Here is an 18,830-nt window from a genome sequence, read left to right as displayed (position 1 = left end):
CAACAGGCAAAGCAGGCAGCGATGTGGCTGTAAGCAATGTTGGCGTATTCAACACATGATAAAAATAGTTCTACACAAAGAAATTCCTGTTCCTAGTCCTGTTTCAACTCATAGGACTTATGTGAGTACTGGTATGCATAGCTTGGGCTCTTTATATCCTTGTGATTATCAGAACTGAATTTTTTTTTTTTTTAATTTCATTTCTATATTTCAGAAAACCTACTTGAATACACTTTGAAACAAGAGTACAACAAAATAGAATATACTTCAAATGTTGAATATACAAACTATTATAGTTCAAATCTGAACACTGGTACTTTCCCTCTTAAAACTTCAACTAAAAAAAAAAAAAAAGGAAGGAAGGAAAAACAAAAACACCAGGTATTAGAGCTACCTGACAAAAATTCATGCTGAGCCTGAACTTCCAAGTGACAGTAGAACTGAAACTGCTATGTCTGCACAGATGCCAGGACTAAGTGAGTGACACAGGAAGGTTACAGCAAAAGGCCAGAGCCAACTGTTAATTTGTCCACAATTAAGAAACTGACAGACTTAAACTACCATATAAAATGTTACATGTAAATTCTATAACAATACTGTGCTAGGTACAAGATTTTTAAAATTTTTCTTTTAATAAAAAAGCTTTACACAAACAAGCCATTAGCTTATTTCAATAAAGAAAACTGAAAATTAGTCTAAGGCCTTTGTTTTAAATCAGCTTAAGCTATATGATATTAAAAAAAAAATCGCACTAGGTCTTTTTTGCTATCCTCTTTCTGAAAAGCTTTTGGATCCATTTTCAATTCACATTCTAAAATACCTATATTAGCAGTCTTCACATAGCACCAGTTAAGTGAGTTCTGTGTGAACACAGTAATAATTGCTGGTATGCATATAAAATGCATCAAAAATTGCTCTATGTAACAATGAGATCACCCATCCCAACCCCTCCCCACTGAAAACTATATAACCTCTTACAGAGTGTTAGTAGAACTGAGTTTTTTTAATCTTCCTTTATTGGATATTTCTGCTACACACACATTCTGCTAAGCACTTTGACATGTACTTTCTTATTTAATCCTTAGAGCAAATATATGAAACTGAGATTATTACCATTTTATAAATGAGGCAAGTGGAGCCCAGAGAGGTTCCCTGATTCAGCTAAACCCATGGGCCTGGTAAGTGGAGGGCTGAGATTCAGATCAGCCTCTTAGCCTCCACAGGATTCTGTCCCACTCGAGACAAGCAGGACTGAATGTAATGTCACTTCAGCTCCAGACAGAATTGAATTGAATTTGACTGGACATCATATGGTATTCTGTATCCTGTCCCTACATTATGTTAAATAAATTAACAAGAAAAATGCATTTCAAAGGAGGTATTAAGTTTTAGTTTCTTACATGTAGAAGCTCTTGGAGGTATATTTTGAGATACTGGTTCAGGGATACCTGTTTTGCTGCCCTATACATTTTTTTGTGATCAGTCTGAACATAGAAATTATACTATTATTTTATAATTTGTTTGAAAAAGTTAAGTGTTTTGTTGAGTTGTCATTTTATCATTACAAATAACTTTTCTTACAAATTCTATTATCCAGGGCATCCTTTCCTTTTCAAGCACAATAACTTAACCTTATGTAAGTTGTAAATATTCATTGTGAAGCAATATTAGGAAAAGAAGGATTGATAGCAAAAAACCTTTTCAGCATTTCCTTGAAATGAATGTGAGCTGATATACCATATTGAGCTTGATCCTAAATTTTTTTTTTTAAAGATTTTATTTGACAGAAACACAGAGAGAGAGGGAACACAAGCAGGGGGAGTGGGAGAGGGAGAAGCAGGCTTCCCACGGAGCAGGGAGCCTGATGCGGGGCTCGATCCCAGGACCCTGGGATCATGACCTGAGCCAAAGGCAGACACTTAACGACTGAGCCACCCAGGCGCCCCTTGATCCTAAATTTTTAATCAAACATTTTTTCTTAGATTTTAAATTAAAAATGTTTTAAAATTGAAAACGGTCAACAGCAGCCATGATTTTCACTGTAAATCTTAACTTTCAAATAATTTATTTTTTTAAGATTTTATTTAGAGAGTGAGTGTGAGCCGAGGGAGGGGCAGAGGGCGAGGGAAAGAGAATCTCGAGCAGACTCTGTGGGGAGTGTGGAGCCCAATGTGGGGTTTGATCTCATGACCCTGAGATCATGACCCAAACCAAAATCAAAAAAGGGACACTTAACCAACTTAGCTACCCAGGCACCCCACAAATAATAATTTGAAACTAAATAGTGAGTTGCAGTCATGTAATTCTTTTATTAGTCATTTTTTAAGTCACTTTTGAAGATAAATATTTAGCTGTTATGTAAATGTAGGACATTCATTTTCTAAACACGTCAGAAACTAAACTATTAATGTGTATCTTGCCTTCATTGTTGTCATCTTGGAAACTATATGATAATACCGCTTGTGCAGCCAATAATTTGTGGAATTCCTGTCTATTAGAACTTCTTTCAGATCTAGTTTGCCTGTCAGGCCTCATATGAAACTATGTAATATTTTCAGAATTAGAATTCATTGTTTTTCTCGCCCTTATCCTTCCTATCATCCCATTAATTCTGTGCATGACTTCAGGAAGAAGAAAGCTTGTGCCCCTTCTATAGTCATTTCAAGTCTCAGGTGCTTAGGAGATTCAATATCTCTATTTTCAATGTTTTGCCTTCTATTTAATGGTTTCTTAAACATAGCTAGTATTGCCATTAACATAAGATAAGTAGGAAATTTTAGTGTTTGTTTTTTTTTTTAAGGATGTTATTTATTTTGAGAGAGAGCATGAGTAGGGGGAGGAGTGGGGGGAGGAGCAGAAGGAGAGGGACAAGCAGACTCTGCACTGAGTGTGGAGCCCGACGCGGGCCTTGATCCCACGACCCTGAGATCATGACCTGAGCCAAAATCAAGAGTCGATGTTCAACTGACTGAGCCACCAGGCGCCCCCCAGGTTCTTTTTTTTAACTTGCCTCCTAATATGTTGTTATCTGAGCCTATTTACTTGTATACTCTTTAAAAGGATACTTAATATTACTGCCTTTCTACTTCAGTAGTATTACTAATAGATATTTCTTGGGTACTATGAATTAATTAGGTACTAGTCTCCTTAAACAACTGGAATTTAAGAGATTACACAAGATACCATGACTCATATCTAAGGACTCTGAAACATTATGCTATATATAAACAGATATTTTGGAGTTTTCAGGCAGAGTTAAAAAGTTGAAACAAGTGGAACTACCCTAGTAATTCTGAAAATATGGTTTTAAATGGTTTGGAAATTAAATAATTAAAATGTTAACATGCTTGCTATTGAGATGTTAATGTTTACTTAAAGTTTTATATGCCGCTGGTCACACAAATGCTTGGGTATTATGTTTATTTCAACTTCAAGTTATCACAGTTACACACTTCACAGTTTAATCTACCCTATTTTGGACATTCTTAGAGTATAACAGAACAAAATGGCATTATGTAAATGTGAGTGGGTAGGATGGGAAAGAGGCACACCATGGAATTTTTTCTGAAAAGGTGGAGAAAACTGAATTTCCATTTGTTAGCCTAGGTAGAGATGAGTCACAAGAGAAATTAGAAAATGTTTAGATAATATTGAATGAAAATACAATATGTCAGAATTGAGGAGATAGATTATGAATGGAACAATGTGCCGGGAAAAGGAATTCATCTGAACAGAACATCTAATGAACACATCAGAGCCTTCATGCAGAAGTCACACCTCTTTGTACAACCGAAATTCTAACCAGTGAGAAATCATATAAATATATTCAGTGTGGGAGAGCCTTCAGTGGAAAGTCAGGACTCATTGTGTGTGTGGGTATTGGGGATGTCACTAGACCAGAGCTTAGAATAAAATTTATAATTTTAAATGATTTATTAGAAAAGAAGGAATGTGTAAAATCAATTATTTAAGTTTCCATCTTATGAAGGTAGAAAGATATGAGCAAATGATACCCCAAAATAAGTAGGAAGATATAAGTAATAAATGGAAGAGCACAAATCAATGAACTAGAACAGGGATCAGACTATAGGCCAAACCTGGCTAGTGGCCTGTTCCCATACAGGCCTTAAACTAGGATTCATTTTTACATTTTTAACGAGTTATAAAACACACAAACCAAACAAAAAGAAAAGAAAAAAAGAATAAAACAGAGACTACACAACAGAAACCATAGGTGGATCACAAAACCTAAAATATCCACTATCTGGCCCTTTACAGAAAATGTTCGCCAATTCCTAAACCAGAGCATACGCAAACAAAAATCAATGAGAACAAAAGGTGATTCATTGAAATAATCAATATAATTGGTAAATCTTTGGATAGACTGATCAAGAGAAATAGAAGACAAAAATTACTAGTAGGAATAAAGGAGGTGGCACCACTATTTTAGAGTCAAAAAGATGATAAAGAGTTATTAATGACTTTTACTTCGAAAATTTGACAACTTAGGTAAAATGGAAGATCTCCTTGAAATAGCATAAGTTACCAAAACTGAGTAAAGAAGAATTAGAATGCACAAATAGCCCTATACTGATTAAAGATATTGAATTTGTAATTTAAAATCTTCCCTGAAAGAAAATTACGGGTCTAGGGGCTTCACTGGGGCATTCTATCAATATTTAAGGAAGAAATAATACTAATTCTACAAAAACTTTAGAAAGTAGAGGAGGATTAACATTTTCCAACTCATCATATTGGATCAGTATTACCCTGAAACCAAAACCAGATGAAGACATTATAAGTAAAGAAAATTATAAGCTGATATCCCTGATAACTGTAGATGTGAAAATTGCTTTAAAATTAATATTTTTGAGGGGCACCTGGGTGGCTCAGTCGGTTAAGCATCTGACTCTCAGCTCAGGTCTTGATCTCAGAGTCATGGGTTCAGGCCCCAGGTTGTGAGTTCACGCCCAGCATGGAGCCTAGCTTAAGAAAATATTTTGAATCCACCAGTACAAAAAAAGTGAACTATGTCCTGACCAATTGGAGTGTATTCCAAGAATGCAATATTTTATTTAAATATCTGATTATCCATCCATGTAATTCACCAAAATTTTTTTTTTGATGAGGGGAAAAACATCATTCTCATAGATGTAGAAAAAGCATTTGACAAAATTCAACATCCATTTGTGATGAAAACTCTCTCTCCACAAATGAACAACAGATGGTAACTTCTCTACTTCAACCAGTTTCATGGTTACTTCTTTCTACATAAGATTAGAAACCAATCAAAAATATCTGTCCTCATTTTTTTTAAAGATTTTATTTGTTTATTTGACAGAGAGAGACACAGCGAGAGAGGGAACACAAGCAGGGGGAGTGGGAGTGGGAGAAGCAGGCTTTCTGCGGAGCAGGGAGCCCGATGCAGGGCTTGATCCCAGGACCCTGGTATCATGACCTGAGCCAAAGGCAGATGCTTAACTGACTGAGCCATCCAGGTGCCCTGTCCTCATTTTTTAAAAAGATATTTATTTATTCCAGAGAGAGAGAACGGGGTGGGGAGGGGGGAGGAGCAGAGGGAGAGGGACAAACAGACTCCACACTGAATGTGGAGTCCAACTCAGGGCTCAATCCCAGGACACCAAGAACATGACCTGAGCTGAAACCAAGAGTCAGATGCTTAACTGACTGAGCCACCCAGGCACCCCCTCATTTTTATTCAACAATGTAATAGAAGTTCTGGCCAATGTAATAAGCAAAGGAAAAAAAAATAAGAAAGCATACAAATTAGGAAGGATGAAGTAAAACTTTCTTTATTCATAACAACCTGATCTTATACATTTAAAATCCTAAGGAATCTACAAAGGTTAATTTTTTTTTTTTTTAAGATTTAAGCTTTTATTTATTTATTTGAGAAAGAGAGACAGCGAGAGAGGGAACACAAGCAGGGGGAGTGGGAGAGGGAGAAGCAGGCTTCCCGCGGAGCAGGGAGCCCGACGCGGGGCTCCATCCCAGGAGCCTGGGATCATGACCTGAGCCGAAGGCAGACGCTTAACAACTGAGCCACCCAGGCTCCCCCAACTGATTTTTTTTAAATCAACATTTTGTTTGAAAATAATTTTAGACTTACAAAAGTTACAAAGATGGTAGAGAGAGTTCCCACATGCCCGCCACCTGGTTTCTTCTGATGTTCACATCTTACATTATCATTGTACATTTGTGAAAACTAGAAAACTAACATTTACATTCATATTAATCATATCCCAGGCTTTATTTGAATTCCACTATCCTTTTTCTGTTCCAGAATTCAACGCAGGGATTTCATGTAGGATTTAGTCATCATGTCTCCTTTGTCTCCTCTGGCCTGCAACTATTGACAGGTTAGCTAAATTACTTCATAGTATTGCCTTCTTGGCATCCATTTTGTGTGGCTAAGTGGCCTTGAACTGACATTGGCCCCTCCCTCATGTGCATGCCTCCCTCAGATAACAGCCTGCCGAGTCACAAGTAACTTTGTGGTAAACAGTCTCTCCTGGGATTGTGCATCCTTCCCTTATGGGCCCCTTAGATAAGACCCCTGCAAAACTTACCAAAACCTCATTCTTCTTAGTTTGAATTGACCAATCTGGCCTTAGCCCAAGGATCCCAAAGCACTAGACCCTCAAGCCCTAGAAAAGCCATATGCTCCAACTCTTGTTGCTCACTCTTTGCCTGTCCCCTGCCTTAACCTCCCCATGTGCGTCCTTGAGTGCCATGTACCTCCTCCAGGACCTGTGAGTCAGTGTAAGTATTGTCCTAAGTATAAGGACAGCATGATATTGACCAAGCATAAAACTAGATCACTTTCCCTTGCAGTCTTTGTTGAACTTTGCCTTGACATCGGACACCCCAGGACCGTACTTAACAAATGTTAACAAAAACCACACAACTGACCTTCTTACTCTTTCCTGTTTTTCATGATCTTGTACTTTTTGAGGAGTACCTTTCAGGTTTTTTGTAAAATGGCCCTCAGTTTAAAAAAAAAAATGTAGCCATTCTAGGAGATGTGTAGTAGTATTACTTTGTGGTTTTAATTTGCATTTCCCTAAAATCTAATGATGCTGAGCATCTTTATGTATGCTTATTGGCAATTTGTTTATCTATGTTGGTGATTTTCCAAATCTTGTACTCATTTTAAAAAATCAAATCATTTAGTCTTTTTATTATGGAGTGATAATAATTCCTTTTGTGTTCTAGATACAAGTTTTATCAGATATATTTTGCAAATGTTTTCTCCCTGTCTGTAGTTTCTCTTTTCAATTTCTAAGCAGTCTCTTCAGAGGAGGAAAGCTTTTAATTTTGAGAAGTCCAGTTTATCAATCTTTCGTTTTATGGTTTGTGCTTTTTGTGTTCAAGAAATCTTTGCCTAAATTAAAGTCACAAAGATTTTTTCCCTTTGTTTTCTTCTAGAGATTTTTGTAGTTTTAGCTCCTACATCTATGTTTAAGAGCCCTATTCAGTTAATTTTAATATATTTGTGAATTAAAATTGAGGTACATATTTTTTGCATAGGGATATGTAATTGATTAGCACCATTTTCCAAAAAAAGATTATCCTTTTCTGTTGAATTACCGTAATACCTCTGTCAGAAATCAAGTATGTATATTTTTGTACTTTCTCTTTTTTTCACTGATATTTACATCTGTTCTTACGACATTGTATTTATTCTTTAGTTTTCTGTTGTGTTGAAATAAACTTTATTCTTCTTTTTTCAGGATCATTATGCATATTCTAGACCCTTTGCATTTTTACATCATTTTAGAATCAGCTTGTCAATTTCTACAAAGAAACCTGAAGACATTTGATTTAGATTTAATTGAACCTATAAATCAATTTAGAGATAACCATCTCAGCAATTTGAATCTTCCTTTCCATAAGCATGATATATCCCCTCTATTTATTTGGTCTTTAATTTCTCTGTGTAATGTTTTGTGGTATTCAACATGCAAGCCTTACCCATACTGTGTTAAATTTTCTTTAAGAATTTCATATGTTTAGGATATATTGTAAAAAACGTAAAAATAAATAAATCCAGTAAGTGAATTTAGCAAGGTTACAGAATAGAAGTAATACAGTAATTATATTTTATATACTAACAATGAGAATTCTGGGGCGCCTGGATGGCTCAGTTGGTTAAGCGTCTGCCTTCAGCTCAGGTAATGATCCTGGGGTCCTCTGCGGAGCCCCACCTCTGGCTCCCTGTACAGCGGGGAGTCTGCTTCTCCCTCTGCCCCTCCCCCTGCTCATGCCCGCGCTCTCTCGCTCTCAAATAAATAAAATCTTGAAAAGAAAAAAAAAGAATTTTGAGTTGAAAGGGAAATAAAATACCATCACAAAGGGTCTAGAATATGCTAACAATCCTGAAAAAAGAGGCCCCAAGCCCCAACGAAGAATGGGGCTGATTGTGAGACTTATTTTTAGAATACTGTGTGTATACCACAGTGTTAACGGTGATTATCTCTTTGTTAAGGAATTCCATCTAGTTTGGGCTGGTTTTTTTTCCCCCACCCTTTTTAGCTTGTTGAATGGGGGCGCCTGGGTGGCTCAGATGGTTAAGCGTCTGCCTTCGGCTCAGGTCATGATCCCAGGGTCCTGGGATCGAGCCCCGCATCGGGCTCCCTGCTTGGCAGGGAACCTGCTTCTCCCTCTCTCTCTACTGTTCCCTCTCACTCTATCAAATAAATAAAATCTTTAAAAAAAAAAAAGGTTATATTCCAGCTGAATCATCTATTAATATAATGAATAGACATTCCTTTTATGTAAAGGTTAACGAAAAATCTGCATCCCTTCGGATTCATATTTACCTATTGCGAAAGAAAAAGCTTTTCTTCATCCCTTTTTTCTTTTTATTTGAATAAGGAAAGAAAAGCTACGCCGCTTGCAAGCAGCCACGAGAGGAAAAGGCAACTCCGGAGGCCCTAGGAGACGCGGCTCGCGGGCGCCCGTCCTTTGCAGAGCATGCTGGGAAATGTAGTTCTAGGCGGCCGCGTGCGCAGGCGCACTTCCTGACTTGCGGGGTAGGTGGGGCTCTGGGTAGGCGGAGGGTGTTCATTTGTCCTTGGAGCTGGTGAGATTGTTCTCTCACTGACCCCCGCACCCGGGTGGTAGCTGGGGAGGGACCTCCGCTCAGGAATTCTCACGACCCCAGGGGATGGGGCGGGGTGGCGAGGGGCTTGGATAGCGCGTCGCCCCGGCTCAGGGGGCGGGGGCGGAAGAAAGGCGGAGAATTGGAGGTCCGGTTCGGGTCCGAGTTCAGCGCGAAGCGGTCGTCTGGACTCCGCATCGGGTTTAAGCGGGTCTAGGGCTGTGTCTGGGTTAGGGGGAGGCAGAGCTCTGGCTGGGCATTCCAGACTTAAGGGTCGGGGTTTGGGCTGTCACTGGTGGGTTGGGAGTTGGGGGGTAGGTCAGGAGCACGGAGCGTGGGGCTGCGCGGGGCCTTTGGCTGTGCTGGGATCAGATAGTCAAAGGGGTAAGGACGACTGCTCCAGACCTTGTTTGGGAATTAGAGGCAAACTGATCTAGGAACTTAGTAGCACCCCACCCCCGAATGTAGGATGTAGGTCTTCTGACATCCACTTCTTTGCCCTTTCCTCTGAAAACAGTTTCTCCAGAGGTTTTTTGTTTTGTTGTTTTGTAGGCAAATTTCTGAAGCCTCTTCTGTAAGGAGCTGTGGAATTGCTTCCCTACTTTCTGTGGGCTATGAAGAGCAGTGATTGTTGTGAGTCACATCCAGGTAGTCAGACAGGGTTCCCATAAAGACAATCCTGACTTCTCAGGGCCCCTGTCTTTTTCAGCTCTGCCTTCTCAGGTCTCTATTTGAGTAGATAAGATGGCATTAAGAAGGAAGACCTGACTACATTGTCTTTGGTGAGCAAAACTTTTCAAGGCCAATTTGTACATTAAGCTGGTTTTAATTTCTAAAGTTCCCACGCGAAGTTTGAAAAATCTCATGTAGTTAAATATCCTTTGAAATTTTCTTAAATTGCTCATAATTTATATGTACACATTACATGTATACAATTATGCAGTAATATATGTAGAAATGTACACAAATATGTTCTTTAAACATTGAACTAACTCCTGGCATAGCAAGAGGCTCACTTACGAGAAGCATGTGAGAATTGAGACTGAGGAAACAGCAGAATTTTCCATCTCACACTTCACTCCAGGTGGCATACTTTCTTGAGCCTGTTTGGCAACTTTGTACACATAAAATATACAAGTAAGTTTGTAACAACTCGGTTTTACTTTTTCTTTCCTGAAATACCATCTCTGTGCCCAGAGGGAGGAAAGATTTTTCTTTCTTTCATTCGTTGAATAAATGTTAATTGAGGGCCTGCTTTTTTGCCAGGTAATGTTTGAGGCACTGGGGATACAGCAGTGAACAAAGCAAAGTCCCTGTGTACATAGAACTGATGGTCTAGGGTGGGCACACAGACAATAAACAAGTAAATCTAAGTGTGTCAGAGAGTGACTTGCAGAGGAAACTACACTAGAGTAATAGGCTTAGAGAGAACCTAGGACAGCTGTTATTTCATGAGTGTGACATTGAGTAGAGACCTGAAGAAAATGAGAGGGTGAGCCTTGCACATAGGTGAGGTTGGGGTGGGGAGTTCCCAGGTAGGGAACAGCAAATGCAAAGGCCCAGAGGTTCAAATATGCTGAGCCTTTATGCAGGCCATTGTGGACAGAAGAGTGAGTAACAGCATAGTAGATGTTGAGATGAGAGAGGTAAGAGGGGTCCAGATCACACAGGGCTGTGTAGGAGTTTCGCATTTACTCAGAGGGAGAAGAGAAGCCATAGGAAGGTGGCTGTAGTAATTATTGTTTAATCTGCTCTATTGAGGTATAATTTACATGCAATTTACCAATTTTTGCAGGAGGATTTTGAGGAGAGAAGTGACATGATTTGACTTACATGTTAAAGGAACCGTTCTGGATGCTCTGTTGAGAACAGACCGTATGGGAGCAAGAACGGACATAGGACATTTAGTTAGGAACTAAGGCAGTGATCCAGGTGAAAGATGATTTCCCTGTTTTCTTTACTCTCCCACTCCTGCCAACTATCTGATACGTTACTGACATCAGACCTCCAGCTCCCCCATGTTCACCCTCAGCAGATGATCCTGCTTCCTGTTTCACTGAGAGAAGAGAACAGCCAAAAAAGAACTTCCAAAGGCTCTCACTCTCACATCCACCAACCTTCCTGGAAGTATTCCCGTGTAATCTGTCCTCCTGTTACTATAGAGTAAAGGTCTGTGCTCTAATTTATGGTCAACCCCTCTACTTGTGCATTAGATCCCACTTCCTCTCATGTACCCAGGCCAGTGTCTGGGATAATCACTGGGCAAAATTCCTGATAGTTCTGTCGTTCACATATATATATTTTTAAATGGATATATCGAGAACAGTAATTTCTCCAGAAAAATCCAAATACAGGTTTAAAAAATTATAAATGATATACTATCCACCAACACTAATATGCGCTGGAAGAAATCTCTACAGTTACTTCATGCTTCTATCATTCTTGAGTTACAAGGTACTTCAGTTCGAAGAGCTCAACTATGCCCTCTTGGAACAGAACTAAATGTATCGGATTTCCTTCTCTTCCAAGTGTGTCTCATTTTCAGTTTAGTTTATCTTAAACATAGAAAAGAAGACATCTTAGCCAATTCTCAAAGCTTTGCTGTCTATATTTTCAGCTTGGGCTTAGACCGTTGAAATGCATATTGATTTCAGATGTATACCGATCCCATTGTCATTCGTGAGTGGAGATTTGCTTTATAGGCGTTCAAGTTGCGTGTGGCAACCGGGAGGCTGTCCATTTAAAATGTTTACAGCTGTCCACCTGTTTGATTAAAAATAGATACATTGGTATGATCATCATTATTTAAACACTTAATTTATAATGTATTCGTGTCTTTAGAAAGACTCCAGAAAACTTGAATAGCCCATTGCTACAGACTTCTAAACCACTGATTTTTAATAATTTTGATCTCTGGATTTGACTGATAATTCAAAATATTCTTTTGGTCATTCTTGTCATTTTCTTTTCATAAGTCGTGCTTGGACTATTTTTAAAGGGAGAGAAATAATACTGAACTTGAGAATGGAGAGAGGCTGTAGTCCTCGTGCTGCCAGTGGTTGTCTGCGTGACCTTAGGCTTGATTGTGTCTTGGGCAAACGAGGGAATTAGTCGTCATGTTTCCTGAGCCTCTTTGTAGCTCAAATGCCTGACATCATGACATCGTTTGTGAGGTTCTGAAAGGAAAAGCCTCTAGCATCTGGTCCTTGTGTTCATCTTCTCGTCTCTACTTCTCTAACAATATCAGAGTCAGTCCTGAAAAAAAACCCCAAAGAATTCACAGTTAGATGATCTGAGGAACATGGCAAAGATTAGGACAGTCACACACATCTTTGCCTGGCTGATCGTGGGGATGGTTCTGAGTTGAGAGAATAATTGTAACCACAGGGAGTTTTAATGACAGGTCACCAGTATACTAGGAAGTAAGAAAGACAGGGTCAGTGATGACATTTTTAGGGGGGTTATCATGGGTTCTTTCTGGCTACCCAAATCCAGAAACCTCACAGATTCAGCAACAACAGCAGAGGTATGGTTTAGAATTCTGAGATGCAGGCTTCCAGAAACTAAGCTGATAAGGAATAAATATCAGTTTGTAGAATTTAATCAAGTACTCACTGAAACATCTAAAAGGCACCCTACCAGGGGCCCCTGGGTGGCTCAGTCATTAAGCGTCTGCCTTCGGCTCAGGTCATGATCCCTGGGTCCTGGGATCGAACCCCGCATCGGGCTCCCTGCTCCTTGGGAGGCCTGCTTCTCCCTCTCCCACTCCACCTGCTTGTGTTCCCTCTCTTGCTGTGTCTCTCTCTGTCAAATAAATAAAATCTTTTAAAATAAAATAAAATAAAATGCACCCTACCAAGTACATCGGGTTTAAAAAAAAAAAAAATCGGTGATTATAGTCCTTGCTCAGAATAGGAAAGCTGACCACAGGAAACATTAACTCTAAACTTCCTTTGCAGTTAGAAGACGTTCCATAAATGCTGGAAAATGTAATTAGTAATAGTTTAGCTGTAGGTAGGTCTGCATAGAAGAAGGGGGACAGATTAGATGATATTTTAGGATCCTAATCCTGTTCAATTCTGAATTTTTTATGGTAGTATCAATGCAGTCTGTACACTTTGATTGACTGTAGAGACATAGGGAAAAATAGTGTCTTAAGTCACACTTCTTTAAGGGAGCAGGTTTAACTGGCAGGATACTATTGTACAAGGGCCACTGGATTGGGAATCGAGAGAAATCTCACTCATTCAAGAAATATTTATTGGATGTGTAATGTATGACAGTTTCTGTGTGTGGTGCTAAAGACAGAAGAGTAAATTAGAGGGGCGCCTGGGTGGCTCAGTCGTTAAGCGTCTGCCTTCGGCTCAGGTCATGATCCCAGGGTCCTGGGATCGAGCCCTGCATCGGGCTCCCTGCTCCGCGGGAAGCCTGCTTCTCCCTCTCTCACTCCCCCTGCTGGTGTTCCCTCTCTCGCTGTGTCTCTCTCTGTCAAATAAATAAATAAAATCTTTAAAAAAAAAAAAAAAAAAGAGTAAATTAGACAGCGTCACTGTCCTCAAGAAGATTATACTCTAGGAAGGAAGACAGAACATTGAAAGTAGAACACTGAAGTATAATAAATGTAATAATAGAGGAAGTATAATATGCCACAGGTTAATTTTTGCCGGTAACATAATAGTTATTATTAAAATATATGATTCAAACAAAGACAAATTATTGTCATTAACCTGGTATGATTGTAATGAGACTTTAATACATATAAATAAGTGCCCTTTTCAAAAAAGATCTCCTCCCCGAAAGGCTGTTGCGGTTTAAATACCCACTTAGTGGTATATGAGAACACCCATTTCCCCACATACTTAAGCAATACTGGATATTATCTGTATTTTAACATTTTTGCCAATCTGATGTTTGAAAAATGAGATCTCATTTTAATTTGTGTTTCCATGATTAAAAGTGAGGTTGAAAATCTTTTCATTTGTTTGGGCATTTGTGTTTCTTCTGTAAATTTTCCTGTTTGTTTCCTTTGCTCACCTTTGTATTGCATTATATTTTTTCCTAATTGACTTGTAGAAATTCTATATAATACAGCCAATAATCCTTTTGTTTTATTAAGTTGCAAATATTTACTCCCAGTATGACTTTTCTCTTTTAGTTTCATTGATAGCCTAGTAGGTTTGTGTGGTCAGATCTGAGTCTTTAACTGTATAACCTCCAGGTTTTACATTTTTAAGGGACTTTTCCACTGCAAGATTGTAAAAATATTCTTCTGTTTTCTGCTTATTTTATAGTTTTATTTTTAATGTTTCACTCTAATTCACCAATAATTTAAGGCAATGGTATTAAGTTTATTTTCTTCCCCTAAATGGATAGGCCACTTGTCCCAAGATCATTTATTGAATCTCCATCTTTCCCCAAATATTTGAAATGCCACATTTATCATGCATTAAATCCCTAAAAAGAATGGGCCTATTTCTAGGCTCATTATTCTGTTTTATTATTTTTTTCTGTCCTTGTGTCAGTACTACCCTGTTTTAATGAACCTACTGTATGTTTTGATATGTGGTATGGACACATCCCCCTTTGGCCTCATTTTGTTTTTCTTTTTCAAAAATACATACTCTATAAGTAAAATTGGGAGGCATATTAGTTTCGCAGGGCTGCTATAGCAAAGTCCCACAAACTGGGTGGCTTCAAACAATGGAAGTGTATCGTCCCATAGTTCTGGAGGCTGGAAGTCCAAAATCCAGGTGTCAGCAGGGCCGTGCTGTGGCTGAAAGCTGCAGGGGAATCCTCCCTCGCTTCTGGCAGTCTGCCATCAGTCTTTGGCATTTCTTGCTTACAGCTGCATAACTATAATTGCCGTTTTCATTGTCACGTGGTGTCCTCCCTGTGTATGTGTCTTCACATGACTCATAAGCGGCTGACCCTACTCTAGTATGACCTCATCTATGTATATCTGCACTGACTCTTCCCAAGTAAGATCACATTCTGAGGTACTGGGGGTTAGGACTTAAGCATATTTGGCGGGGAGAGGGGTACCTTCAACTCTTAAGAGCGAGCTGGCATCTTCAAGATACTGAGTCTCTTCCCGAAGAGACTCCAGAAACATGCGTTTTCAGTTGATTCTCTTTAACTGCTGAGAAGTGAGTGAGCAGAGTGTTGCTATTTTGAAGTTACCATGCCTGTTTCTTACACTGCTTTTAAGATTTTTTTTGTTGTTGTTATCCCTGAGTTTCAGAAGTTTGACTGTGATATCCTTGGATGTGCTTTTCTTTGTATTTAGTGTGCTTATGGCTTGGGACTTCTTGAATCTGTGAGTCCTCAATTGGGAAAATCTTCCATCCTTATTCCTTCACATATTGCAATGTTCTCATTCTCTCCTCTTGTTTTGCTTCTTTGTACTCTCAACAGATATATAGTGGTGCCAAATAATGTACTTTTAACCACTTTTTTTGCTTAGAACCGTGAATCATCTTTGGACAACTTGCTAGCCCTCCATTTTGTTATTTTCAGTTCTTAGCTTTACACTTTCTGTCATAAATGGTTGCATAAGTGATCCTTTAGTGAGTAGGTATTTGATGTGTTAGGAACCAGTGGCAAGGAGGATGTGCCAGTGAACTTTACCTTGTAGTAATGAAAAGAACCAGATCATTATCAGACACTGTAAGGGATGTGATGACAATTGTAGGAACCTTGTCTCCTTAGATAAGTAAGGCTTTGTAATTACTACAGATTATAGTGACTTTCCCCACAAATGTCAAAATATGTTTTATAAGTGCTTATCTGAGACTGGACTTTGAGTTTTGGGACCAGAGATTTTTTACTTTATTTGTGCACTGAGTTAAGATATTTCTTTTAGTACTAAACAGGTGATACATCTTTTCTTCAAAACATTGTAAATGGATAGATTTATTTTGCCACCTTAGCATCAACATTCCTAACAGGCATCTTCATCTAAAACATTTCATAGTTATCATGTTACTACTATGACAGAAAACTTTAGTTCTCCCATCTCCTATTATATGGCATTGAATTTCTGTGTTTGTCAGAGTTTTTATTAACCAGTCACATTTCACTTTTCCTTTCTTATTTTTTTACCTCTGCTTTCCAAAGACATTCATTTGAATTAGTGTCATTGACTTTTTGTCATGTTATGTACTTTTCTGTGTCTTTATTTTTTTATTATGCTATGCATTTTGTCTCAATGCTTCCATTTCTTTTACTCTACGTATCTGTATTAATCCTTCCCTTCTTTAAACTTCCATATTAATCAGGACCTATATGTATAATCTTTTGTTTCATCATAGCACTGGTTCATTTTTATTTTTATTATATTTTTTTCTGTTATTGATGAGCGAGTTTTATTTTTTCCTTTTATATTCCAGAGGGAAGAGATATTGTCTTCTCCTTAATCCTGGATACTATATCCAAAGTCAGAACATCAACTTCAAAGCAGAAAGCTTCTGAAAAAGAATAGTGTCATGGCATGATGTTAGACATTTTTCTAAATGATGGTTCCTAGAACTTTGCATTAGGAGAATTGGAATTTGATAACCAACTTGAGAAACACTAGTAAAACCGAATTACAAGGACACTCAATTAAAGAGGAAAATCATTAATATAATAATTTTGAGGAAATATTTAACCTGAGCTCAACTCTTTTTATTTTATTTATTTATTTATTTTTTAAAGTTTTTTTTTTTTTTTTTTTTTTTTCAACAGAGAGAGAGAGAGCGAGAGAGGTAACACAAGAAGGGGGAGCGGGAGAGGGAGAAGCAGGCTTCCCGTGGAGCAGGGAGCCCGATGCGGGGCTCGATCCCAGGACTCTGGGATCATGACCTGAGCCGAAGGCAGACGCTTAATGACTGAGCCACCCAGGCGCCCCTCAACTCTTTTTAAACAGCAGAGAGTTTCTAAAGACAATTATGACATAATTATGACATAAATGATAGAAGCTTAAAGCATAGTTCTGTGTCAGTTGATTTTTTTAAAAGGCAACTCATAAATGGAAAATAATTTATTAGATATAAGCAAGGATGCATTTTTATCTCAAACTGTACTTATTCTGGAAACAATTTGAATGTAAAGCTATAGTTCAGTACTAATGGAATCTAAGAAAATTTATATGAGAGAGAAGCATGAATGTAAACTATGTGGTAAATCCTTCAGCCAGAACGCTAATCTTATTCAGCATCAAAGAATACATACTGGAGAGAAACCTTATGAATGCAATGAATGTGGAAAAGCTTTTAGTCAGAGCACTAATCTTATTCAGCATCAAAGAGTCCATACTGGGCTGGGCGCCTGGGTGGCTCAGTTGGTTGAGCGACTGCCTTCGGCTCAGGTCATGATCCTGGAGTACCTGGATCGAGTCCCGCATCGGGCTCCCTGCTCGGCAGGGAGTCTGCTTCTCCCTCTGACCCTCCCCCCCTCTCATGTGCTCTCTCTCATTCTCTCTCTCTCAAATAAATAAATAAAATCTTTAAAAAAAAAAAAAAAAAAAAAAAAAAGAGTCCATACTGGGGAGAAACCTTATGAGTGTAATGAATGTGAAAAAACCTTTAATCATAGGTCATCCCTTAGAAATCATGAGAGAATTCATACTGGAGAAAAACCCTATCCTTGTGATGAATGTGGGAAGGCTTTCAGCCATATTTCAGCCCTTACTCAACATCACAGAATTCATACTGGAAAGAAACCATATGCGTGTATTGAATGTGGGAAAACCTTCAGCTGGAGCACACATCTTATTGAACATCAGGGAATTCATTCTGGGGAGAAATCCCACCAGTGTAAGGAATGTTGGAAAGGTTTTTGCCATAGCACATCACTAATCCGACATCAGAGAACTCACACCAGAGAAAAGCCCTATAAATGTGATGAATGTGGAAAAGCCTTCAGTCATACCCCAGCCTTCATTCAACATCAGAGAATTCATACTGGAGAGAAACCCTATGAATGTAATGAATGTGGAAAGGCCTTCAATCGGAGCGCACATCTTACTGAACACCAGAGAACTCATATTGGAGAGAAACCTTATGTTTGTAAGGAATGTGGAAAAACCTTCAGCCGAAGCACACACCTTACTGAACATCTAAAAATTCATTCTGGTGAGAAACCCTATCGATGTAATCTATGTCAAAAATGATTTTGCTATAGAACATCACTAATTCGACATCAGAGAACTCATACAGGAGAGAAACCCTACCAGTGTGATGAATGTGGGAAATCTTTCAGCTTAAGCTCAGCCCTTACTAAACATAAGCAAACACACACAGGGGAGAAACATCAATGTAATAAATGTAGTGACGTTTTCTGTCATAGTACATCTTTAATTCGACATCAAAGAACTCATTTTAGAAATGAAATCCTATCAGAGTAATGAATGTGGGGAAGCCTGCAGCCATAGGTCATCACTTACACCTGAACACTCAGTGGTAAGAAACTCTAGGATTGTTAATGCAAGAAAAACTTTAGGCAAAATGCTCATTTTGTTTGTACTGAGAAAAAGCATTGTTTTTACAATTAATCCTGAAAATGTAATATCATTTAGATAAAAACTTATAATGGAATTATCCCCAAACTGGTTTGTTTTTAAAAACATATTTAGAAAATTATTTTTAGAAATAATTTATTACAAATATATATATTTGCTTATAATAAAAAGTTTTTCAGGTACACAAAAGTTTTAGTGGGATGATGA

General features: G+C 38.4%; 1 protein-coding gene across 1 annotated transcript in view; it reads left to right on the top strand.

Annotated features, from left to right (window-relative positions):
- The window catches only part of LOC116641323 (zinc finger protein 420-like), a 33,475-nt gene extending 14,966 nt beyond the window's left edge, over window positions 1–18,509 (top strand). The window contains 3 exon segments of the mRNA XM_032418986.1: window positions 2,089–2,091; window positions 17,319–17,422; window positions 17,639–18,509. Coding sequence (XP_032274877.1) covers window positions 2,089–2,091; window positions 17,319–17,422; window positions 17,639–18,509 — 978 coding nt within the window.
- The last annotated feature ends 321 nt before the right edge of the window (window positions 18,510–18,830 follow it).

This window comes from Phoca vitulina, unplaced genomic scaffold (assembly GCF_004348235.1).
Source record: "Phoca vitulina isolate PV1807 unplaced genomic scaffold, GSC_HSeal_1.0 scaffold21, whole genome shotgun sequence".
Taxonomy (NCBI): domain Eukaryota; kingdom Metazoa; phylum Chordata; class Mammalia; order Carnivora; family Phocidae; genus Phoca; species Phoca vitulina.
Note: the sequence above shows the minus strand (reverse complement) of the source record. Positions and strands in the feature narration are given on the sequence as shown.